Source organism: Centruroides vittatus, unplaced genomic scaffold, assembly GCF_030686945.1.
Source record: "Centruroides vittatus isolate TY-2023 unplaced genomic scaffold, ASM3068694v2 contig_460, whole genome shotgun sequence".
NCBI classification, from domain to species: Eukaryota; Metazoa; Arthropoda; class Arachnida; order Scorpiones; family Buthidae; genus Centruroides; species Centruroides vittatus.
In genome coordinates, this window is record NW_027122256.1 from 1,275,447 (window position 1) to 1,302,980 (window position 27,534).

A 27,534-nucleotide genomic window follows, 5' to 3' on the forward strand; every position below is an offset into this window, starting at 1 on the left:
TTTGTTTCACAAATATTGTATAAAAATGACTTACCTAACACTTTAACTTTCTGTGTTACATCTAAGTTTGCAGGAATTGAATGAGGGTGAATATGATGATTTGTTGTAGAATCATTAAATATCTCATTAAAAAATCTTAATACAGCAACACCATCACCCCAGGAATGTTCAAAATTGATGCAAGCAACTCCACTTTTATTTATTATTAATTGAAAAGATTTATCAAACCATCTGTAATTGAACTATTATTTTAAATCAAACTAATCTATTCTCAATCTAATGTTTTACTAAAAAGTTCACAGATACAAGTTAAAATTATTTTTATTATAATTATAAACATGTTGATTACTAATTTATCTGGATTTTTTGAATTATAATTTTGCTTTTAAACAAAATTATAGCCCAAAACATTCAGCTAACTTAAATTTGACTTATACATGGAATATAACTCAAATTTTTATTTATGTTGTGTTGTGTTTACTAACATTTTGCTATACTTCTATTTTCATGATTTAGGAAAAATCTTAAAATATTTAATATAATAATAAACTTTCAAGTTTTCCTACTCACAAAAAAAGCAAATATAGTTTATTTACTAAAAAATGTACTTTTTTTATCTGTAACTAATATATTCTATCTTATTTTTGCAATTGGCAATTTTAGTATATAATGCTGAACATTAAAATTTTTCATTTAGTTAATTTGGTTTATTATTATAGTTAAATAATTAATTTTGAAAAAACCCTATAATTTCCTGTGAATAATCCCCAAGTTATCTATATTCAAACTGATATGGAAGTTCAGCCACGCCATGACGGCTTGCTGAACTTCCGTATCAGTTTGGATCACCTATCATCCAGATGCTTCTTCAATGATCCAAAGACATGGAAATCACAGGGTGCCAGGTTGGAGTTATAGGGAGGATGTTCCAGTACCTCCCACTTGAAGCACTATAACAATTCAGTTTGCACATCTGTCCTGCCTTTATTGAACTCAGTGCACCAAACCCACACCTGTTTTTGTGACATGACATTACCACCATACACCTCAACAAGTTGACAATGAATTTCTACTGGTGAGTTGCGCTTCAGATGCAGAAACCAAATCATACTATGCTCTTCCACATTTGACCATGTTTCCATGAGTGCAACCATTTTCAAAATGATATTGTGAGAGTCTGACCCAACATTTGCACCATCTAACACCTGTGCAATAACGCTGTGGTCTTCTGCTGCTGCCCTAATGGGAAATTCGAACAAAAGGAGGAATATGACACCTATGAGAGCACTTGTTACCTTAACTTTTTGAAAATCACCCTTGTATGTTATAGAAGCAATAAATAAATAGTTATAACAGGAAGGCAGTGAAAAAGTTAATTTGATAAAAAAAATTGACAGTCAAAGAAAAACAAAGAAAAAATTTTGCACAGAGTAAAAATTATGGCACCCACAATGAAAGTCAAATTTTTTCTTGAGGGTTTTTCTTTGGTAAAGATAAGCTTGGCACTTTGAAGCTGTACCATAAACTTTTTATTATTGTCTCTGCACTTTGTGTTCTTGCTTAAACAACATAGTAGCATGGTGGAGCTTTCAAGAACAAATTTCAAAGATATTTGGGCTACAATTTGAAAAAAATTGTAGACCTATAAATTCCCACTCTCATCTGTCTGTTTGTCTTTTTCCTTAATCTAGAGAACAGAGTTAGATAGATGAAAGACAAGATCAGATATGGAATGCTTAGAGACAGGAGACCTGATTACCTATATACACACTTCCAATGCAAATCAAAAGACATGTTATTTCAATTCAAAAATTTTCCCTGAAAGATGTTAGATACATGACCAACATGACTATTGTTACAGGAAAATTATGATTTACAGGGGCAAGCCACCACTAATTTAAGGTGGAGAGCATATATTTTAAATTAAATAAATTTAAAAATATGATTAAAAATTGCACCCCAGCATTGTGACGACGTCACAATAAATAATTGTTTGTTTTAAAATTTAATGGTGATTAAGCTTCTATATCAGCTTCTAGTCTGAGGACTTATCACACCTTTTGAAATGTTTTCACTTGAATACTAAGAGACCTTTTTTCGGCTTTTCTACTTTATTAAATGTGCATTTTAGTCACTTATGTTTCTCTTCAGTTTAAAGCAGATGCTTTTCAGGTTACAAGTTCTTTTACAAATTCACCGAAGACTATACATTAAATATATATTTTTTTCTTGTTTTTTTTTATTACATTCTTCTTTTTACTGAGACAACCAAAGATCTAATATACTTTGAGATTATTTTAATTTTCTAAAAGGAAATTTTTAAATACATACCTATATACCACACTGGGATGAATAGGAAAAAAAAAACTCACTTCAACCAATAACTGGTTGAAGTGAGTTGAAGGAAATTTTAAATTTCAGAAACTCATTTTCTTTTTTCCCCTTTAACAGTTCTTTTTGTTTCATTTTATATAAGGCTAGAATTTCTCATTTCCCCTTAAAATGATCTAGAGATCCTGTTATCTTTTATTAGTAAAGTACAGGTTCTTTACATGTATATTCTGAACTACTACAATGTTTATATGAGCTATTATATACAAATGTATTTTTCATACTTTACATTTTACCAACAGTAAAATTCAGGATTGGAGTTGCCGGAGTTGAAAGAATTTTACTGACTCCAACTCTGCTCTAAAACGCCTGACTCCAGTAACTCCCAACTCCACAACACTGGTTAGTAGGCTATAAACTCTTTGCTTTTTCACTGTTATAAAGTATATTGTAACAATTAAAATAATTATAAACATTTAAAATGATACACTTAGTTTGTTCTTGTTAAGTTTAATCTTGTTTACATACAATAACATTGCTTTCTACCATTTTCTTTGTAAACTAAAACATTTTACCACATGTAAATTGCATTTCTTGTTAATAAAACATAAATATTTTGTTTAAAAATAAATTTCTTAATTTCATTTGAGCTTCTTACTGTATGTATTCTTTCTAGATAACTTTCAAATTCTCTCCAGCAGAAATTATCATAGCTACTGATGTAAAAATTGACTATGCTGGATGAGTATGCTTTAAAATTAGCAATTCGTGTCAATAAATATTTTAATCAGTTATGCAATTTAGAGGGTACCATCTCAAATATATTCTTTTTCCATTTCACTTATTTTATATGTATATTTACAATTAACAGATAAATAATAATTAATATATTTTCTTACTAAAATAATCATTTCTATAAAAATAACACTAACATAATTTATTTTATTATAAGCAAATTATTATAGAACCATCAAATAGTTAGTACCTATTTCCTGCAGGGCCATGGAGCATCTCATGTGCTAATTTTACTTTATCACCACCCCAATCCTCATCATCTAAAATCAAAGCATACAGAGCACTATCAATAAGTTTCAATTGCTCTCCATTTCCTAAATTTTCTAGATGTTTTCTTACTGATGCCCAAGTATCTCTGTTTTCTGTAGTTAATACACCAATTGAATCCAAAACAGTGGGATGCTTATCTTTCATAATATAATTCAAACAAGCATGAATATAGGAAGGTGGAAAAATATTGCCTAAAATGCAGAGTAAAAAAATTTGTTTTTAATAATTATACTTTTTAAATCTAATATTCAAGTGCAAATGATTCTCCTTACAAAAGCAATTAATTACTAGTTTAATTTTAAAGATCTGTTGATTATTTATTTAATGAATAAACATGACTTTAATCATCAGGAATACTTTAAAATTTTTTAGATTATATTTTCAAATCATCATCCTTACACTAATATTTAAAACATTTAACAGAGAATTAATTTTTTATATTTATATAAAACAAAAATATAAAAAATATTGTTAAAGAAGAAATTTATAAAATCTATATTTCAAAAAATTTAGTACAAAAAATGACAAATATAAGAACAATTTAATATAAATAATAATATACTTGTTATTTATTATATATGATGGCTTTTTTTCAACCTCCAATGATCCATGAAACAAAGACAAGTGTAAATAATAAAATGAATTTATTACCAAAAGTTGGGTACTAACATGGTTACTTTTCAACATAATCACCATGAAGATTGAGGAATTTGTCATATCTGTGGACGAGCTTTTCCATCCTCTTGTCATAGAATGTTGCCACCAGTGAATTGAGATGGCCTTAACAACGTTATTTTGAAGATCGTCATTAGTCTCTACTAATGATGACAATATTAAATTTTTACACCAAGAAATGATAAATCAAACCAATGATCTTAAAAATAATAAAAACATATGGCAGGATAAGTTCAATCATTTGGAATCTCCAATAAACTATTTGATAATTCAGAAAACAACTGACAATTTGGTTATACATTAATTAATGATGGAATCAGCCTTTTCACAATCTATAAATAAAGATCAAAACTCATTAATGCATTCAGTCTAACATCCGTGGTATATAAGCACACTAAATATCCCCTCAAACTCAAATATAATAATAGTAAATACTAATATGAATATTAAAAGACTATTACTGCATATAAGACTTAATAAATATTCATTATTTATTAACAACACTTATATAGACTTTACTAAGGATCACTGCTACTGATGTTACTCTGGAGACTGGTCTTTGATCCATCTATTAAAGGACTGTGAAAGATTTGTAAAATATTGTCAAAAATATGGAATCATGGAGATAATACACATGAATCAAAATCAAGATTACAGAGCAAAATTGAGTAACTTAATGATAAATTAAACGTATAGAATAAACAATTTCATTAATCAGATTACCAATGAATTAAAAAAACTATGAAACTAATTATTATAAAATATTGTTAATTAATTATCTTGTCAAATAAAACATATTACTTAATTGTATACAGACATTTACATGTATTAATCAATGTAATGATACTAATTGTACTCAAAAGTAAAATATATAATGGAATAACAGCTGACCAACAAATGAAAACTTTTAAACTGTGTTAATACTAACCTCCTGTAACAAGGCTTGCCTTAGCACAAATGAAATTTATTATAATTGTAAAAAATTACAATCTGATATTATATTCTCAAAATAACAAGATTTGTAGCATCATCATCTAGATCATTGGTGTCCAATCATGGTTGGCATCACTTAAAAATGATAGAAAGAAACCTAATTTTTGTATACATACATATAGTATATAAATAATATTTGTGGTTACCCTCTTATAACTTATGTGTAATTTGGTCCACCATAACAAAAAGTTTGGGTATCATTAATTTAGATAAACAGATATAATTAAATTATCAATAATATATAATAATTAGAGCCGAAAATTTTCACTTTTGGCAAATTTCTCAGCTATATTCGCCTGGAATGATCATCTTTCAATTATTACTAATTTAAAAATCTGGTCTCAATATGACTAAGTTTATTTGGCAAAAATCAGCAATTTTCACCCTAACTGGTAAATTTGGCGATAGGTGGCAAAATCGTCAGTTTCCCATATGCTTCGTGCAAAAATGTCTAGAAAACAGTCAATTGAGTTTAAAATTGATTTCATGATTAAGGAATTAGGTGGAAATATATGAAATATATTTTGCCATACCAAAAAAACAATTCTCTGTGTTAAGTGTTCTACACATGTCAACTATGAACATGATACAATTAAGAAACGACTTTCAGAACATCTCAACAGTGCAAAACACAAGAAACATAACACGCTACAGTCACAAACATTGTTGTTTGAGAATGGAAGTGATTTTGATAAAGAAATGGTTGAAGCATTCACCAGTGCAGATATTCCACTTGAAAAATTAAATAATGAAAAACTGAGATTGTTTCTCGAGAAATATATGAAGCTGATCAAAAGTGTTCCAGGTATTTTTTTTACTTGTAATTAGTTTTTTTAATGAAACATTTATTTTATTGAAATTGATGCAGCTGTTCGTGACTTTGCTCATAATTTAGCTGAAATATGATTTTATTTGAAGTCTCATTGCATTATTTTTTTTTAGCACCACAGGCACATCAAAAAACTATCTTCAACTCAGTAACAGAAAAAATTAAGGATGAAATTAATGGACATGATGTCCATTTCATTATTGACAAAACTAGTGACAAAGTGCAACATAAAGTGGTCAACGTGCTTGTAGGAAAACTGAATGGCAAGAAAGCAAAATCAATGTTAATTGATGTGACATTTCACTCAATAATTGACAGCATTATAATACAAGAATGTATACTCTACGTGTCTAGAAAATTGTGGCCAAATGATTTAAAATATTCAAAATTGAAGTTAATAGTGACAGATCAAGCAAAATACATGATGAAGGCAGTAAGTGAGATTAAGAAAAATTCATTGATTTTTCCAAATGTACATCACGTCACGTGTCTCGCTCATGCCTTACATAACATTGCATTTAGGATTCAGAATGAGTACAAATTAACAAATTCGCTTATATCAGAAATGAAGTTTTTTGTGAAGTCAAGAGAAAGACATGTGACCGTCGGCCATATTGTATATATATATATTTTATTGTATATAGTTGTAATCCTATCTTATTTTTGCAATTTCCTCCTTTTTCCTTTGTCTATTCTTTCTTAAACTTTCCATGACCGTTATCGCTGTGGGACTGGTTTAGCTGTTCTGAGAATCGGTAGGGAGAATAGCAGGTAGTGTGGCCTGGGGAAAAAGTGGCTAAGAGAGAGGTCACTTTTCGACTAGATACGAAGAAAGACGGACGAAAAGAGCGAGGCTCAATCATGATTTCTGAGAGAGGAAAGAAGTGCGATAGTCAAGTGAAGAACCGAAGTGTACAGACCGGCATATTGGAGAACCCCGATAATTGAGAGAAGAAAGGACAGTAAAAAAAGCCACTATCGTCGAACCCAGGTTCTACACAAAGTATCAATACGTATCAGCCGAAAAAGAGAAAACCCCGGGTGAATCATCCCTTCATTTTCTTCTACCTTTCTGCTATCCTATCTTTCTTATTTTTCCTTAATATTAAGTTAGATTTAAGCTAGATTTAAGTTAGGTTAATCACGCGTTTACGAGGGACTGATTGTTACGCGCTTAAAAATTAACACACCTCGAATTGTAAATCAGTTGGGATTCCTTAACAACAAGAACCTTATTTGTTCTAAGTGAAATAAAGGAACATTGACTAGTATTGTAGTCATTGCAGTGTCCTTTTCTGTACATTTCATTCGCGGGCCGTACTGCCACACTTTTATAGAACACCACAGACAAAACGATTTTAAGAATGCAATCGGAGTTAGTAATCTTCCTCCAAAACCAATTATCACTAGCTGGGGGTCTTGGTTAAACGCTGTAAAGTACTATGTCGATAATTTTGATACTGTTGAGTGCTTCATTTTGAACTATAAACAAAAATCTCATTCAAATGCTATAAATGTTTTGGTAAAACTATTGCAAGAGAAGAAAGTTAACCTCAAGAAAGAATTATTTGATCTCTGTAATCTTGTCAAGCTATCAAATATTATAATTTCACTAGAAGAACAAGGACTCAGTGTAACTAAACAAGCCGAACTAATTGAAAATACAAAAGAAATTGTTTCTGGTTATCCTATATCTTCTCAAAAATTGGAAAAAGTTTTGTCAAGCAATCCTGATCTTATCAAATATATGTCTTTTGATATGAATTTAAGTGATAAAGTTAATAGCGAATATGCTCTTTAGCTGTAGTCGACATTGAACATTCGTTCTCATTATATTCATTGATATTGAATGATCAACATCATAATTTAAGTGAGGATTATTTGAAATATCTAAGTGTAATTCATTTTAACTCATTTTTGAAATAAATAACTGGCAATTTTTTTTGACAAATTTAAGGCAAAAAATTGGTGATTTTCACCACAATTTTAGGTCCAAAAACTGGCGAAAACTTTCTGCTCTAATAATAATGCTGTAATTGTAAAAAGTAAATTTTATTATTAAGTTTATCAAAAATTTTGTCAATATATTACTCTTAAAAAAACTCTTATTAATTTTAATCATTAAAGCAGATTACTAATAGTAAAAAAAATAAAATTGATAATGACAAAAAAAAAATGTATTAATAATAATCTTCATTCAAAAAAAATTTGCAGGTATGACAGCTAGTTGCAAGAAAAGACACCTCCATGCAAACAATAATCCAAATTAAAAAAATCAAGAAAAAAAAACATTAAAAATGCAAATACATAAAATATAGTAAGTATTAAAAATATACAAATGTAACTAACAATAAATAATAAATTACCTTCATTATCTAACACATCAAAAACATAGAAATGACCTTTTCTTAATACTAAAATATGACGGCCAGCTGGATTTCTTCTAATTTCATCTTTATTCTGATGAGGTATTCTTGTTGAATTGAACAAATTATTAAACTGACTCATATCAAGAGGAAAAGCTTTAAATAAATAAGCACCATACCATGAAATCGATTTTGGGAAAAACCTTAAAAATTTGAAAATCAAAGCTATAATCATAATAATTGAAAGTATTTCATAATACAATCTTTAATTGAATTTAAAAATCATTTTTATTTTATTCTTTTTTAATATTAAAGCTTAAAATTAGAATATCACAAATTTCAATGTTTATCAATGCTTTTGAAGTTAAGGAATTTTCTGAAAGATTTATATAAATTCTTTTCATTATAAAAATAGCTTTAACTATTTTTATATCAATATTTACCTAATTTTCCTGTTATAATGTAGTTTTACAATACCGTCTTTGAAAAATTTTATGTTTTAGAAAAAAATTCAAGATTTTTTTTTTTATTCTATTAATATTTTCACATTTTTTTCTCAAAGAATTTTGAATAACTTCTTATATAACTTTTAGAATAGTAATCAAAAGTACAATAATATAAATAAAATAAAAAATTACCCATTTAAACTTCATTAGCTTTTGTTGCATTAATATACTGGCATTCTGAGAGAGTAATTATGATGAAAAGTGACTTTATGCAACAGATGATTGTTATGAGCCACAAAAACTTTTCATATGATAAATGTTTTTAAATAAGTGTATTCTAGTCTCAGATCACTAAAAACTTTGCTTCATTCTAACCAATAAAATTATTGGTATTTCATTTTGTCTACTCAGAATAGAAACATGTTGCACCTATCCATAAAATTTCACATCAGAATCATAATCTCCAAATACCCTTTTCATATTTAAATATATTTAAATTAACTTATGCAATTACACTTATGAACGTAGCCTTTTCTCTATGCTGAATAAATACAATATACCATAATATTGAAATTGCACAAATGAATTTGAAAGAAGTAATTTTTATAACAATTTTTCTTGTAATATTATAAAAATCTTATTCCTACAAAAATTTAATTATTGCTGCTTTTAATTTATATTTAATGTATATTATTTATAGTTATTATTCTTAAATCCAAGTCAAAAATATGCTACATATATTTGATTTTCACAAATCATACCTAACAATTTTTCGAAAAAAAGGTGTGTCACTTTTCTCAGGATTCAAGTGAAAAACTTCAGGTTCCAATATTTCAGCTCTTAAAGATTTAAAAAATCTGAGAGAAGAAATCAACATATTTGTTGCTCGAATCAACTGAAAAATAATTATTCAAATTTAAATTAAATAAATTCCAAACCAACAACAACTGAAATTATATTTATCTAACTTCTATTAATAGAAACTTAAATTTTTATTATATTTTTAAAAATGAGTAGTTTTAAATCTAACACTGGGTTACAAGGTTTCAAAGAATAAATCAATTTCTTTAAACCCTTATCATTTTTCAAAACACTAGACTAAAAAACTTATCTTTAGAACTTCTTTTATATTACTGAAATTTAAATTCTGCACACTTCATCAGAGGCAAGATTTATCCGTCTACAAATGAGTAATTAGAATTCATCTCTCTACCTTACTTCTGCTCGTGTGCTCTAGTTTGCAATTTCATACCATCATTGCCAACAAATGCTGCTATAGTTAATCATTTTTGTTCTGATTTTATTTTGTGTAATTGACTCACTATTAAACTACTTGTTATTAGATATTAAAATATCTCAGTTTTCTTTTTAATTGAAAATACTAACTCTCAACTTATAAGATTATGATCTTTAGGATTATAAAACAAAAAATATAGCCATTATAATTTTTAATTACATATATATTAGTCTTTTTAATAATTTTATTTTTAAATATTTAAATATTAAATGAATAAAACTCAAATTAGCTTTTTAATTAATTTAAACTTAAAACTTTTAAAATACTTTTTCATTTGGGAAAACTTAGTTTTTAATAATGGAGCATCTAAACCTCCTTTAACCCTCAACTAACATGGAGTGGCCTGAGAGATTTAAAGATTTAATTTTTCTATAACTTTCTTTCCTGTTAGCAGAGAAAATTGTCCTTCTCTATAGCTTTAAACAAACTTACTATCTACCAGTTTAAATGCAATGCATGTGATAATCTGTAGTAATTTACATTTTATTCCAGTCTCAGAGATCACTGCATGTAAGTAATATTACTAAACTTTTCAACTTATATACCTTAGTTCTGGCAAATGCCAATCAACCTATGTACCTGTGTCAAAGAATGTGCAAAATCTGTACAGACATATTTAAGACAAAAATAATTTAATTTGTATAAATAAAACATATTCCTAAAAATACTCTTATTTTTCAAATCAAATAAGTACTTTAATTACAAACATTACAGTCCTAAACACAAATTAAACCAAGTAGTCTATGAAACCACACAGTGATATTTAAATGTTTTCATGTTACTTAAAGAGTTAAAAAAAGTTTAAAGCTGGGATTCACACAAGCAATTTGCCATGTAATTTAAATGCTTTCAACACTGCACAAGCATGATCTGTAAAAAAATTACATCTAAATCTGGTTAGATGCAAATTAGACTCTGACAATGGATGTACTTTTTCATTGCACAAATCAGATGCAATCAATCAGCAACAAAAAAAAAAAAAAAAACAGTTTGACATCACTTTCTGCAAAACACTTCAGTGAATGAATACATCAATTAAAAAATTAATAAAAGTTTGCAATTTTCCAGAAATTTTTGATAAAAGATATGAAAAGTATAAAGATAAAAACTGATAAAAATAATAATAAAGCAATGTTTTGTTTTGCTTTTCTTTTTTTTCTACAAAGAGTATGTTGCTAAAATGTCGTCGTCATCATCACTGACCTTTGATTTACTCTCCTTTCTTCCCAGCAGATAGTATACAGATGAAGTGTGTATTGCATAGTGGATATCAACTTTGTAAACTACACAGAAGTAATGTGATTATGTGCTGTCTTGGCACAATGAAATCACTGATACCCAGCTTAAAATAGGAGGCAAAACTAAATTACCTCTTGAAATCTGACCCAATCAATTACTCTTATTCATAATGATCATAAAATACACTTCACGCCAACGTTCAAATAAATAAAATAATTAACACTTCAGTGTTGCAGTGTTACAAATCACGACTTTTTAGATTTTAGATGTATTCGCTAGCACTTTCAATAGCTCATAGCTACCATCTTCAGGTAACAAATCAAATACAAATATTTTCGAATGTTTGGCTTTTAAACAGACTTTTGAAATTATCTAATGCACATGGATGGAATTCAGAAAAAATTGATTTTAAAATTGAAAGATATTCAAAATTTATAGAAACACACTGCAAATGAAGAAGCATCCCCAAAAATACTTAAAAAGCAATAGTGTGTCATATTTGATTGTGCTACAAATGAGAAAGCAAATTATAATTTAAATTATTTGAATAATGTTATCCACAGTTGTGGGATTTCTAAGGTCAGTGTATTACACGGTGTTACAGCGGATATATAGAAGTTCTCCCATATGAATAATTCTCTTTGATCATTGCACCGCTTAAGTAATTTAGTTTGTGCCCAAAGCAGTAGATAATCCTGGTCAAGTACCTTTTTAGCTAACTCCATTGCTAGTCTATTGTTTCTAATATCCTTTCAATGTTCCAGGATGCAGGACCGTAGCATTCTGGTAGTAGCCCCTATGTAGGTAATTTCCTCCCCTGACAGTGCATGTTTTAATAGAATTTTGTAGACTCCCGATTTTTCATTTAATGTAAGAGTATCTCTATCATTGCATAACACTCTTTTTAGTGTTGGTTGTGGGGCTATAGGCAAAGTAAAGCCATGCTTTCTAAAGAGACATGCTATTTTTAGTGATATAGAGCCCAAAAAACGGTATCAGAGGTTGTACTATCTTTAGCTCTTCTTTGTTACAGAGGAAAGACTGGAAACAATTTGTTTTTGATACAATTATGGAAAAAACGAAATGGAGAAAAAAATGGAGAAAGGTTGAATACCTGTAATGGCAATTTATTTGTAGTTGATTTTGCAATGCTGTTGAGTTCTTAAAAGAAAAAGGATTTCATGTAGAAATCCCAGCATTATTAAAAACAGACAAAAGCCAACTTTCTGAGAATCTGAGAAATACAAATGTTTGGTGTTCATCATCATCATCATCATTATTATTATTATTATTATTTATCATCTTTTATTAGTCCATATTTCTTATTTGTGATTTTAATTTGTATGTAAAAATAAATGTTTTTTCTTTCTATTTTCTCCCTGTATGTTTTTTCCATAATAACAACTGTATACCTACTTTTGCACTTTTGTATATAGTGAGTTTTTGAATATATGATAATTTCTTATTACAAAAGTTAATCTATGACTTGATACTTTATAATTAATAATATATTATTAGTAGTAGTAGTAAATATAAAATAATAATATATTATAATATTTACTTGATACTTTCAAATTAAAAGAATTTACAATAAGGTTACACAAATATAAACATACCTGATCATTATAAGCTGGCTTAGAATCATTTTTGAAACTCAAAAAAGGATTAAAATTTAGAACTATGGGTGTCCTAGATTTTAGATACATGTCAAACCATGGACCTGAAAATTATATGAAAATTATATGAAAAAAAGCAAATTATATATGTTTTAGAAAGAGTACTACAGGGTAACTATATAAATTCTGATCTCATCAAAAAATTCAAAAAAAAACTTTGCAAAAACATTTGTTTGAGCCCAAATGGCATCTGTGTAAACCCTATTGTGCAGCCATCTATTCAGAAAATTCAAAAACACCAAAAATTTTTTTACTTTAAAATATTTTTGAGTGGGGCTAATTAATGTTTATAATTTTATGGTTATTGATAGCATACTAGAAGAAGCAAATAAAGCACACTAAATAAAGCAGAATAATGATAGTCATGTATATGACTATCATTATTCTGCTTTATTTTCAGTTCATTAAGCTTTTCATGGTTATGCACAGTTATAATTTTTTCCCCTTACTTTTTTGGAAGACTTGGAACTATGAAATGAGGTATACCTGTTTTTTTGAACGTCTCATTTAATATTAAAACAATAATCTTGAATTTAAAAAATGTATTTTCTTGATTTTTGTTAAAACAAAACAGTGGCAGAAGCAGTTGCAATTTTCTTACTTTGACTAAGACATAGCTAAAACGTCATAAAATAAATTGTGATTTTGTTATAAATCAGTCATTTACCAAACTTGTTATGTAAACAACCTACAATATAAAAAAAAATTTTTATTTCAGTTAATGTTTGATATCTTACTTTGCAGTTAAGAATTTTCCATCTTTGAAAATCTTGTGCACTGCTTTGACTACCCAGTGAATTTTGGTTACAACTCTAGACTTATTTGCATTTATTGTAGAAAGTTGATGTGAAAGTGTGTGAAATTATGCATTCCATCAAAAAGTGCAAACAATTTATATTAAAGAAGATCAGTGGCTGAAAGCATACATATTGGGTACAGTTTGCACATTTGTACAAACTGCACACAATATGTACCACTGATGGCTATATAATCTGTTTTGTGTGCCATATAATGCAGGTGTCAATGATGTATCAATCAGAAAGAACATTGTTTCAATTGAAAAAAAATTTAAATAATTACTCTGTAATGGCAATTTATTTGTAGTTGATTTTACAATGCTGTTGAGTTCTTAAAAGAAAACAAGGATTTCATATAGAAATCCCAGTATTATTAAAAACAAACAAAAGCCAACTTTCTACAATAAATGCAAAAGATTCTCAAACAAAGATGGAAAATTCTTAACTGCAAAGTAAGAAATCATACATTAACTGAAATAAAAATCTTTTTTGCATTGTGGGTTGTTTATATAACATGTTTGGTAAAAGACTGATTTCTGACAAAAACTGTAGCTAAAGCACCATATTGATAAATTATGTCTTAGTAAAACTAAGAAAATTTAATACTTAATACTTAAATAAGACTTAAATTTTAATTTTAAACTTAAGTTTAACGTTATATTTTGTTTTTTCAATAGATTCTTTTGTTTTTACTTCCAAGTTGGTTTAGTTGATTTTACATTCATCCTTCTGAGAAGCTCATTCCTGAACTTCAGAGTGATTCTTATTCTTGTGCCTTACATATCTCATCCTTATCTACAGTCTAAATTGGAGGTATGTCCAATAATATACACCTGGTGGCAAGATACACAATAACTGGGCAATTCACAAATGGGCAATAGTCAAGTGAGCAACAGTTAACTGGGCAACCGTCATTTGGGTGACAGAAACTTATTTGCCTAGCAAGCATATGATTTGGCAGATATTTATTTATTTATTATTTTTTGTAAATATTGGTACAATATTTATAAATATGGTTAAGACTTATGAACTATGACGACGCATACCTGTACTACTCTAATATATTAGCTACTCAACTGTAGTAAAATTTAATTTTTTTTATGTATGAAGGGTCTAAGAAATGGTACCATTTGTCTTCATAAAACAAGATGCTAAAATATAGCCCAGTGATAAAATAAATATAAAACAGGAGAAAAACAAGCTTTCCTTTATTTAGTTGGGTTTGGGTTGGATTAATGTGAAGAATCTGAAGAAAAGACATCAGTAAATCAAGGAAATTCATCTAGTGTGTCTATAAAATACATTTATTTAGATTAGGTAATATTTTATTTGAAAAGCTCATGATAATCCATTAAAAGGCAGGACTTTATTGTTAAATTGTTGTATCTTATTGAAATTTCAGAACCTTGAAGTCAATACAAGAGATTTTATGAACTATTATGCTTAATTCCTTTTTTCTCAATGTGATCAATCACCTCATTCAGCAATTGTTTCCTTCTGCCTGCTGAATCTTCTAACAATTTATTGTTTAATTCATTACGTTATGACTAATGTTAAGAAAATACTCAGTGGTTTAATATAATTAATGCTCTCAATTTATTTCTTTATGGTTATTCTATAATTTCCTATAAGCCTTTACATACAGTTTTATGATAGTAATGTCTTATTTTAAAATAAAATTCTTTACTATTAGAAAAACTTATATATAAAAAATTAAAATCAAAAGTAATTGAAAACAGTATAAAAAATTAATTTTAAGATTGCTAATTTGTACATCATTAATTCAGAATTTGTGATAATTTAGACTATCATTTTGCATTGTGTATCTTTTTAATTTAATAAATTTGTCAATTTTAATCCAGGCTTTAGCAGCTATTGCTGTATCTTTGCATCAAGATGTGTTCAAGAAACATTTATAAAGGAATCACAAACAAAAATTCTTTTTTTTAAGTCAAAATGAGTAAATGGTGGCAATGAGAAGAATGTTGCTACTACTACTTTTGCATTGTAAGCGACTATTTGTTTTACTGTTCATTTAAAATTTGATTTAATAAAGTGTATTTTTCAGATGATACAATTCTCATATGACCTAAAAACCTCACTAACTCATTAACTGAATGCAAGTATATTTTTATATAATGTAGGAAAATCAAAAATTTTGTATATATAGATATACTATACTTATGGCTTTTCTTTTTTAAAAAAGTAATGTAGATGTAAAAGAACTTGTAACCCAAAAAGTATCTACTTTAAAACTGAAGAGGAACAGAACTGTCTGAAATGCTTATTTAATAAAGTAGAACAGCTAGAGAAGTATCTTGGTGTCCAATTAAAAACATTTCCCAAAAGATGTGATAAGTCCTTAGATTAGAAGCTTGATAACATTAAATCTCACTAATTTATACTAGATTTTCCCCAATTAGTCCAAATTAGTGATTTCTACTGTACTTTGCTAGTACTGGACTTCTTCTATAGTTACTAATAATAGAAACTACAACTATAAAATTTATAGATGTTAGTTTTAAAAAAATTACAATTAATCATAATTAATCTTCTTAAGGAATAAAAGAATCTATCAGAAAAAACCCTTAATCAATACTCTAATATATTGAACAATTTTAACAAATTTTGTTTAAGTTTTTTTAATTATTTATTACTCATTTTATTAATTTTTCTGAAGCATGAATAATTTTATTAAATGTCTAAAATATTGAATTTATACCTGATATATAACTTGTAAATTTATTTTTCTTATCTAACTCAACTAATTCCTCATGAAGTACTAAAAAAGAAAAAGTATATATTTATCAGTTACTTCAGTGATACAATACTTAAATTGGTTATAATATAAATTGACAAAATCAAATTAAATATACAGTTGAGTCTGCATAAGTCGACACCCAGATAACTCAACACCATTAGTTAAGTAGTCACTTTTCTGTGGTCCCGGCCGACTTACATAGGCATTAATGTTAAAAAACTCCGGTTTACTCGACACCATTTAACTCATCACCACTGGATAAGTCGACATACTTTTGCTGTCCCACACTCCGATAAGTCGTCACCCCCTCCTGAAAAAATGAATTTACTCTGCACATGTGGTGCAAACTAATTTTTTTTCAGAAGGGGGAGTCGATTTATTTATTAATATATAATTAATATATTTAATAATATATGTATATTTACATATTAATAAAAATGCCTTTAACATTTTATGTATTTTTATGTATAAAATAATAACAGATAAACAAAAAGAAAATATACAATCTACATCAACATCACACCAGAATCCAATTTTGCATTGTCTCATGCTAGAGGCATTAAGAATCCTTAGACGTTACTTGCCAACAATTGACAATTGTGAAGACGATGTTTTCAAGGCGTTCGTGATCGTTGAAAAAGAAAGTCGAGACAGTTAAGTGCTCAAAACAAACAACACTAAACGAATTTTTCAGTTTTTCATCTACAGAGTAATTGTAAATGGAGGACACAATGTATTGTAAGCCAATACTACTATATAATGCACTACTGTATTTTATTAATTGTAGTTTTGTGGTTTTTTTTTCCAACTTTGCTTTAGTCATCACATTGGATAACTCGACACATTTCCACTTCCCCATGGGGTGTCAACTTATGCAGACTCGACTGTATATTTATAATTATTTATAGCAAATCTTTATAAAGCAATACAAATTTATTATATGTATGCACATATATATGCACGTATGTATGTTTCTTAATATAAAAAAATAATATTTACTGTTTAATGATGTAATACTGTGAAAATAATGTTTTCTTAATCTCAAATTAAATATATACATTATGCATATTAATTAAAAGCATTATGCATTTAATTAAAAGCATAATTTACAAAAAGGACTTCATTTAAAATCTATGATGAAAAAATCTTTTTAAAAATAATGCACATTCATTACAATACTATAATATATTACAATTAAGTTTATTACTAACCTTTTCCAATATTATTTTTAAATGATTCAACAATTCCTTGTGTTCTTTTAAATTCTTCTTCACTTGTAATAGGTTTAACAGCATTTAAGTATCTTTCACAAGTTTTTTCTAATTCTGGAATTGGTAAACGAGGAAGACTAGCTTGAAAATGCATTGTAGGAACAATGCTTTGTTGTAAAAATTGATAGTTCTGTTCATTATGTGATGAACTAAAAATAAATAAAAACATGTTTATAAAATAAATTTATATACTTTTGTTAAGTTCACATTTAAAATTTTTTTTTACTATTTCTAAGTTAAAAAATGTAATAAAAATTTCTTCAGTGATAAATTTAAGTTTATAATGTGCAATAATTATTTCAGTACTTTATTCTTATAACAACAAAAATAAAATACTGAAATAATTTGCAAGTAACAGAGAAGAAAAATATATGGCATAAGAGAAACTTAAGTTAGAAATATAATTCTATTGCAAAAAATTTCAGATCAATTTTCCAAATTACATTAATTTTTTCCTATAATTTTCTTCATATATCAGTTATACTTCAAAGATTTGTTTTATTTTTGAAACTGATGTTAAAGTTTATAAACTGATAAAATAGATATGAGAAACCAGAATCCATGAATTAATTAATTATCTTACCTGAAAACAAAACCAAATATAAACTCCAATAGACTGACAACTTAAAGAATTCAAAAGCAAAATACTAAAGATGTCAATGGTTCATGTTGCAAGACTTCCCAGATACCAGACAATTTTGCATTGTATCAGTATATCTAGTTACAGACAATGTGACAATAGGGCTTAATCGCCGGGATTCAACTGACAAATAAAAAAAAAAAATCAAAAGAAACTTAGAGCAGAAATGAAATAGGAAAAATATGTCACTCCCTTTCTTAGTGCATGTGGGTATGTTATGTAATTGACAAGACATAATACAGGAATAATCAAAAGAAGATTTTGCTTGCAGCGATTAAGATTCAACAAAACTCTAATTTCATCTGTTTCTTTCAAATAATTTTATGTTAAGAGAGAGATAATGCCTTAAAACCCAATAAAATCTCTCTATTGTAGTAATTATAAGTTAATTAAAATGATATTCACACTCAATACCAAATTTGTACAAGTAATAAAAACACGCTATCTTTTGGCATTAATTTAACTCAAACAAAAATATGCAAACAAGTACTTTCAACATTGCATGTCGTCCTCAGGCAGAACAAAATATATTTAGAATATTAACAAAATTTAAATGGATATGGCAACATATTCCAAACAGAAGTTCTTAAATGAAACTTGCACTTTCTTAATGATTTTCAAATAAATTTACAAAATTTTTAGATCAGATGCAAGTGGGAACAATATGACAAACAAGTAAATTATGTTTAAATACATAAAAAGTAACATAATACACACTACAGGTATAACTCAAGTTATGTCGTTCCCGATAATGTTCCCGATTATACGTCATTTGTCAAAAAAGTATATGGAAAAATAAAAATCAAGTTTAAGTCAGTTTATTCAACTTTAAATCCGTCTGCCACAAACATTGAAATCGTAATATCACTAGAAAAGTGTTAAAAGCACATAAAATCATATTAAAATATGTATATTTACAGTAAATGTTAATATAATCATCATAAATCCTAGAGAACGAAACATGAAAACATCTGTGTTTCTGTGTTGTCGTCTTATTTAGCGGTCTTTAAATGTATGACGTAAGTCGAAACTACGACTTACGTCGTAACTACATAAGTAAATTCGACTTACATCGTTTTTCGACTTACGTCGCCTCCCCTGGAACCAATTACCGACGTAAGACAAGGTATACCTGTATATGCTCAGATGGTTGTTAATAGTAACCATATAAAAATTACAGCCAATTTCCTTTAACTACAGAATCTAACTACACAAAGTTGTTAAATATATAAACTATGATTTTAACATTTTGAAAAGTGACAGTCATCATTCAGAGTCAAGAGTAGGCTCATTACAGTCTGGTAGAACAGACTCCCACTTCCAGAATTTGCTCTAGGCTAGTTCTTTTCTTCCAGACTGTTCTAAATTATTTAATAACTTATTAAATTATTATTATAATTATTAATTTACATAAGAGATGGCACCTAACATCTACCTCTAATACCAAATTACTTAATTTCTAATTATTAATAATAGCAAAATAATAGCCCGATTAATTATGGCAATCATTTGGTAAAGACTCCAGAGAATAATAATTCTACAATCCATACATTCAGGAGGAAAGCTTCTGACAATAATTGTATAAAATTACATTCCAATACATTCCTGGAGAAGTTGGTGGAGAATATACTATTTATGATGCCATCTTGGTGCTCTTCAAAACAGCTTAACAGGTTTCTGGTTGGGACCCCTATATAAAAAATTTTTGAACCTATTTAAGTGTGTTGAAGGGATTCTTATAGATAACTGATTTCTCTAAAACAGGAAACCTATCCCTGTCATTACAAAGAATTCTACAGTATACAGAAACAGTATGGAAAGAATATCATTAAAATTAATGATAATTTAGGGATAAAAATAGAAGACAGTTGGTATGAATATAATAATAAAAATAAAAATAATGATGTAAAAACAGAATATAAATATGTAAATTGATGTACAGTGATGATTGTTGCTACAGTTATTATGCATACATTTACAGTCAGTAACTGTTTAAATATTTTAGTGTAATAATTTCATCAATCTTTTAGAAGTCTTAATGCGAGTATCAATCCATTGACCTCTACTGCTTAATACCAAATGTATTAATAGTTAGCCATTAACTTTTAATTATGGGTAGTGTTGTCCACAGCTGGATCAATTATAAAGTTGTAAGGAACCAAGTCCGAGCGTTATTTTTATTTTACTTTTATTTTGCTTATTATTCTATTTTTGTTTGGGGCTTATGTTTTGTTAGGACGAAGGTTTCCTCACCATTCACCTTCAGTAATTAAACAGAGAAGAATTAAAACCCAACTCACCGACGAAAGAAAAGCGCCATAGGACTCACGCACATTTTCGCGCCCCGAGCGGCAAAGAATAGGTCCGCACCGAGAAGAGGGGGGGGAGAACCTACAAGCACGAAATAAAACTCGCTAAACCTTAAGTAATAAAAACGTCCCGGAAAGAATTGTAACAACAAATAATGTAAAAGGTTAGTGAGTAAACTGTCGGAAAAAGGGCTGCCAGACGATGAAAAACGTTATTGTTAGCATTTAAGTATGTAAATGAGGGGAGTGACCGCATTCAGAATTGTGACGTCACCTCACACTATAAATCCCGAGTCTCAAGTGAAGACGGAGAGGTGAATTCTGATAGCAACGAGCTTGGTGAGCTTCGCAGCAGTAATAGAGGTGTCCGATAGGATCTCGAGTAGTTCCAAGGTGATTTTGAAGTGATTCGAAGTTTGGATCGACAGTCTGAGAAAGTCTTGAGAGTTTAAGGAAATAGGTTCCGAGTATATTGAGGTGACGATTAGGATTTCTAGTTTATAAGAATTATTGTTATAAGTTAAACTTTTGGTTTTGTCGGATTCCCAAGGGGAATAGAGTTAAGTTAGACATAGATTTGAATCGAGAATTGTCGGGTTGACTTTGTTGAATTTCTTTGAATAAATTATTGTTTGATTTTACTAAATATTGTACATAGTTATTGCTAAACGATTAATTAAATCTTTGGTTTTTTTCTATTGACAAATATTGTCTTTATTTAATTCGGTGCACGCTTAAAGTCCAGGCCTGGCACGCTAACGCGAATCCGAGTAAAGTACCCGGTAGGTTAACGGTTGTTTCCGACACGGTAGAGTCGATAATCGTTGTAAATTAAAATAGTACTTTACAACTGGCGCCCGAACAGGGACTCTAAAGGTTAATATTAGACTTTGTTGCTTTCTTTGTTGATATTGACTTTAGCTTAGAGGAATAACACCTCGTAATCTCAAAAAAATGGAAGATAGTGCACCAGTCACCCGAGCCGAATATAACCAGTTGCAACAACAATTGTCAGTACTGTTGCAACAAGTGTCATCCTTGTCAAATGCCGTGACTCATCTGACTTCATGTGTCACGTCTGGAATTGTAGAGCCAACAACACCGAACGTTACGAGTGCTGTACGGCCCGAAACTTCTACTCCGAGACAGGAAGTGCCTACATCTAATGCATCGATGGTCTGGCTTCAGACTGCACCGCCGCCGCCAGCCATCCAATTTAACGGTAGGTCAGCATTAACTGCTAATGATTTCTTGCAGGACCTCGAACAGCATTTCCTGGTAAACCAAATACCGAACACTAGATGGGTTGATACTGCCGCTAGTTGTCTTCGCGGTAGCCCAGCAATGTGGTGGAAGAATGAAGGACGCCACCGAATCGGCAACAGTTGGCCGTTGTTTAAGCGATCTTTTCTGGATCTTTACGCTCCTTTAGCTGACGAAGTAGCTGTCGCTAAAGAACTATTTAGTCGACAATACACAGGAACCAATGGAGTCGAGCAGTTTATATGGACCACAGTGCAGCTATACCGCACGTGGAGACCTTTAGCTCGAGATGAGGAAATTATACAATGTGTAGTTGCCCAGATGCCTCTTCCGTTACGTGAGTATCTGGAAAATCGCCGTTCTTATTCATTAAACGAGTTAGTACGTACTGCGAAAGAGTACGAATTTAGACGAAACGACCAAGGTTCTCCTGACAGTGCAAAGCAGATTAAGGACTGTCGAAAAGTAAGTAAGCAGCTAGAGCCGAAAAATTTTGCACCGGCAAAGTCACCCATGGCCTGTTATTCATGTGGTGAGGTGGGACATTTTTCGAGGAATTGTCCAAAAGGGAAAGGACAAAATGATCAAACAAATGTCAAGACGCCCAATAGTCCCGAAAGAAAAGTAACCTGGAAAAGGAAGGGTAATGGAAAAAGAAAACCTTTAAACTAAACCGGAGACAGCGAGGGGAGGATCCTGTCTCCGATATGGATCCAAATACCTCCACCGTAGGACTAATCGTGAGTGAAGCCTCCAAGTTGCCTGAGGTAAATATTTTTATTAATGGAGTACTAACCTCAGCCCGGATTGATACGGGTTCTGACTTTACTTTAATCAATGAATTAGTGTGGAGGAGAATTTCTTTGCAGAATAGAAATATTCGGTTACAAGCAGGACCGAATTTTAAGTTAGCCATTGAAGGAGGAAAAGGAACCTCCATTGGAAAATTCCTGGCAAAAATCCAGATTGGAAGTGTTACCCTTCGACAGACGTGCGTAGTAGTAAAAGGACTTATAATGCCATGCTTACTAGGGCGTGATTTCGCCAAGAATCATAGAATAACAATGGACTTTAAAAATTTGACAATTTCTTTGGACGTAAGTCATCCCAAAGAGAGAATTTCACCTAAGTGGGACGAACTCCAAACCACTTTAAGTGGTGAAAGGTTAGTAACTTTGAAAAATGTATTATTGCAATACTCGCAACTGTTTACAGATAAGCCGGGACTAACTAATATGATAGAACATGAAATCGTCACTGACAAAGCGACACCAGTATGTGGACGTCCGTATAAATACTCTGACGTAAAGTTAAAGGAAATGAACCGCCAGATAGCGGAAATGTTAAGAGATGGTATCATCCAACCATCAAATTCTCCGTGGGCATCCCCGGTCGTCATGGTCAAGAAAAAAACGGGCGATTGGAGATTATGTATTGACTATAGAAAGCTAAATCAGGTAACAGTGACTGATAAATATCCTTTACCGATTATTTCAGAATTACTGACTTCGCTTAAAGAAGCGAACTTTATAACTACCTTGGACTTATCGTCTGGTTACTGGCAAGTGCCATTAAAGGAACAAGACAGACCGAAGACAAGCTTTATTACGAATAGTGGCTTGTATGAATTCCTGGTCATGCCGTTTGGACTCAAAAACGCCCCGGCAACATTCCAAAGACTAATGGACAAAGTCCTAAAGGAAGAAAAAGGGAAGTATTGCCAAGTTTACTTAGACGATATTATTATATACTCATCTACTTTTACAGAACACATCGAACATTTGACCAATGTACTCAAACGATTGGCAGCTGCAGGACTAACCATTAAGTTGGCTAAGAGTAACTTTTGCCGCCCAGACGTTCAGTACCTGGGATTTAAAGTCAGCAATAAAGGCATTGCGACGGAAGATGAAAAAGTAAGGGCCGTTCGAGAGTTTCCGACGCCCAGAAATACGAAGGATCTTAGCACCTTTTTAGGAATGTGCAGCTGGTACTGTAGATTCATACCTAATTACGCAACTATTGCCGAACCATTGTATCAATTACGGCGGAAAAGGAAACGATGGGAGTGGACGGAAGAATGCCGGCAAGCTTTTGAAAAGCTAAAAAGTAAGTTGATAACTGCACCTATTTTGCAGCTTCCTAGGCCAGGTGTGCCCTATACGTTATATACAGACGCTAGCACGGTAGGACTGGGAGCAGTGCTTTGCCAGGAGAAAGTCATTGCATACGCTAGCCGTACTTTAAACGCAGCCGAAAGGAACTATACGGCCACGGAGCTTGAATGTCTAGCCATTGTATGGGCTACAGAGAAGTTCAAAATCTACCTAGACGGAACCAAATTCACCGTCGTAACGGACCATTCTGCATTACGATGGCTTAATAGTTCTACATCCCTCTCAGGTAGGTTAATGAGATGGGCATTAAGATTGCAGGAATTTAGTTTCCAAATCCAACATAGAAGTGGAAAGGACAATCAATTGCCAGACGCTTTATCTAGACGTCCATTAGAAGATCCACAACTAAGTAACGACTCGGACATAACCGCAAAATTGTTAGCGGTAACAACATTTGAACGAGAGAAAGACCTTATAGACGCTCAACGAACTGATTCACAGTGGAGCGGACTATACGATTACTTAGCGACTGGGAACTTACCAAATGACCCAGCCATGTCAGCAGAAATAGTAGGTAAGTCATCCCATTACCGGCTAGTAAATGATGTTTTATATTATAGCCGGAAAACAGATGACACTGGAGGTTACAGACCAGTAATTCCGTACAACTTACGAGAGGATGTATTACAAGAACTACACAATCATCCCACTGCTGGCCACTTAGGTGTACGAAAGACTACGAAAAAAATACAACAACGTTGCTATTGGCCTGGAATGAGAAAGGACATAAAAGAATATGTACTAGGATGCCATACATGCCAGATAACGAAGTTCGACCAGAAGAAAACGGCCGGACTAATGCAAGTCCCCGAGATAACGGAACCAGGGGAAAAGGTAGGCGTAGACATTATGGGACCCTATCCCAAGTCCAACAAAGGTAATCAGTATCTTCTTGTTATGGTGGATTATTTCAGTAAGTGGGTGGAGATTTTTCCCCTGCGGAAGATTACCGCGGAAAATGTGGTAAATTGTATGTATAAAGAATACTTTTGCAGGTATGGCATGCCAAAAATCTTAGTATCCGATAACGGACCCCAATTCATATCTCACCTCCTAGCGGAAGTTTGTAACCGCACCGGAATTAAGCACATCCTGACGACGCCATATCACCCTCAGTCGAATTTTACGGAAAGAACGAACCGCACCTTGGGTAGGATGATTGCGGCATACATCGAAAGGAACCACAAAGAATGGGACACACATATATCGGAATTTGCGCTGGCCTTACGAACTTCAGAACAGGATTCGACGAAATATACGCCAGCTAAACTACATCTCGGGAGAGAGATTGCACTCCCGTGGGACCGTCTAACGGCTTATCCAAGTCGCCCTACGACTATTAGAGAAAAATGGGCAGAATTACAACAGATAAGAAAACAAGCCCGAGACAACGTGCGAACTGCACAACAGAAACAGAGAAGGGCTTACAATTCACGAAGACGGCCAGATACATTCAAGGTGGGTTCATTAGTTGTCTTAAAAGCTCACCCTATTTCTTCTTCTAGCCGACACTTCAGCGCTAAATTGGCACCTAAGTGGTCAGGACCTTATGAGATCGCTAAGATTATCTCACCAGTAGTTTACGAGATAAAAGATCCCCACACTGGGGCCAGCCACGGAAGTCAACATATCGCTAATCTGAAGCGATACACCCTTTTTCCAAAGAGGAAAACGACTACACCCCTACTCGCAACCAATAGGGGCAACGTTAGAGGATCACACTCCGTTACGGGATCGTCGATGGATCACGGAACCCGAGCGCCGTCCATCGCCAGAGCTAGACCGTCTGGAGTCATCCAGCGACGATTACGACCGATGCAACGAGTGGATTACAGACAACTCGCCGGTCTCACCAGGAAGCCGAGAGCCCAAAGATAGAGAAGGAAACCAGAGGTATATATTTTTCTTTACAGATGGTCCTTGACCAAATTAATTGTAATCCAAGGGTCCCTAGAAGGGAAAGGATTTTGACTACGGGGGGGAAGAAAAAAAAAAAAAAAAAATTATATATAATTTTTCTCACGATGACGGACTGAAGTAACCACATATTAAAACCATTAACAATGCTAAACTATAACCCGACAATCAGTCCGTAGCGTAAGAAAGATGATAATCATCGTTAGAAACAAAATTTTGGGTTAACGTTTCACCCTGCTCACGCCAAATTAGAGCGTGAAAATGGCAACAAACCTTGGAACACGAAATGAGCACATGTCAACAGTTTCCCCTCTATTGTATCATTACGTTAGAATAAAGTTACTAAGCAACGAGTCACTCTCGCTTATGATAAATCATTGTAAGGGACGGATTCCTTTGTAACCTGGCAGCAATTGTAAATAAGGCGCACTACTTAAAAGAAAAAAAAGAGTTGGAGGATTTTGGCAGTAAGTAAAAAGAGAAATAACTTTCTCTTTACTCTAAAGGGGAAGGGGTGTAAGGAACCAAGTCCGAGCGTTATTTTTATTTTACTTTTATTTTGCTTATTATTCTATTTTTGTTTGGGGCTTATGTTTTGTTAGGACGAAGGTTTCCTCACCATTCACCTTCAGTAATTAAACAGAGAAGAATTAAAACCCAACTCACCGACGAAAGAAAAGCGCCATAGGACTCACGCACATTTTCGCGCCCCGAGCGGCAAAGAATAGGTCCGCACCGAGAAGAGGGGGGGGAGAACCTACAAGCACGAAATAAAACTCGCTAAACCTTAAGTAATAAAAACGTCCCGGAAAGAATTGTAACAACAAATAATGTAAAAGGTTAGTGAGTAAACTGTCGGAAAAAGGGCTGCCAGACGATGAAAAACGTATTGTTAGCATTTAAGTATGTAAATGAGGGGAGTGACCGCATTCAGAATTGTGACGTCACCTCACACTATAAATCCCGAGTCTCAAGTGAAGACGGAGAGGTGAATTCTGATAGCAACGAGCTTGGTGAGCTTCGCAGCAGTAATAGAGGTGTCCGATAGGATCTCGAGTAGTTCCAAGGTGATTTTGAAGTGATTCGAAGTTTGGATCGACAGTCTGAGAAAGTCTTGAGAGTTTAAGGAAATAGGTTCCGAGTATATTGAGGTGACGATTAGGATTTCTAGTTTATAAGAATTATTGTTATAAGTTAAACTTTTGGTTTTGTCGGATTCCCAAGGGGAATAGAGTTAAGTTAGACATAGATTTGAATCGAGAATTGTCGGGTTGACTTTGTTGAATTTCTTTGAATAAATTATTGTTTGATTTTACTAAATATTGTACATAGTTATTGCTAAACGATTAATTAAATCTTTGGTTTTTTTCTATTGACAAATATTGTCTTTATTTAATTCGGTGCACGCTTAAAGTCCAGGCCTGGCACGCTAACGCGAATCCGAGTAAAGTACCCGGTAGGTTAACGGTTGTTTCCGACACG

General features: G+C 31.3%; 1 protein-coding gene across 1 annotated transcript in view; it reads right to left on the reverse strand.

Moving 5' to 3' along the window:
• Positions 1–27,534, reverse strand: part of CPT2 (Carnitine palmitoyltransferase 2) — a 56,390-nt gene that overhangs the window by 17,736 nt on the left and 11,120 nt on the right. Inside the window, exons 3-9 of the mRNA XM_067273020.1 lie at positions 17,687–17,895; positions 16,437–16,496; positions 12,858–12,961; positions 9,467–9,600; positions 8,260–8,462; positions 3,317–3,587; positions 35–231 (exon numbers count right to left, since the gene is read on the reverse strand). Coding sequence (XP_067129121.1) covers positions 35–231; positions 3,317–3,587; positions 8,260–8,462; positions 9,467–9,600; positions 12,858–12,961; positions 16,437–16,496; positions 17,687–17,895 — 1,178 coding nt within the window. The remainder of the gene's footprint in view (positions 1–34; positions 232–3,316; positions 3,588–8,259; positions 8,463–9,466; positions 9,601–12,857; positions 12,962–16,436; positions 16,497–17,686; positions 17,896–27,534) is intronic.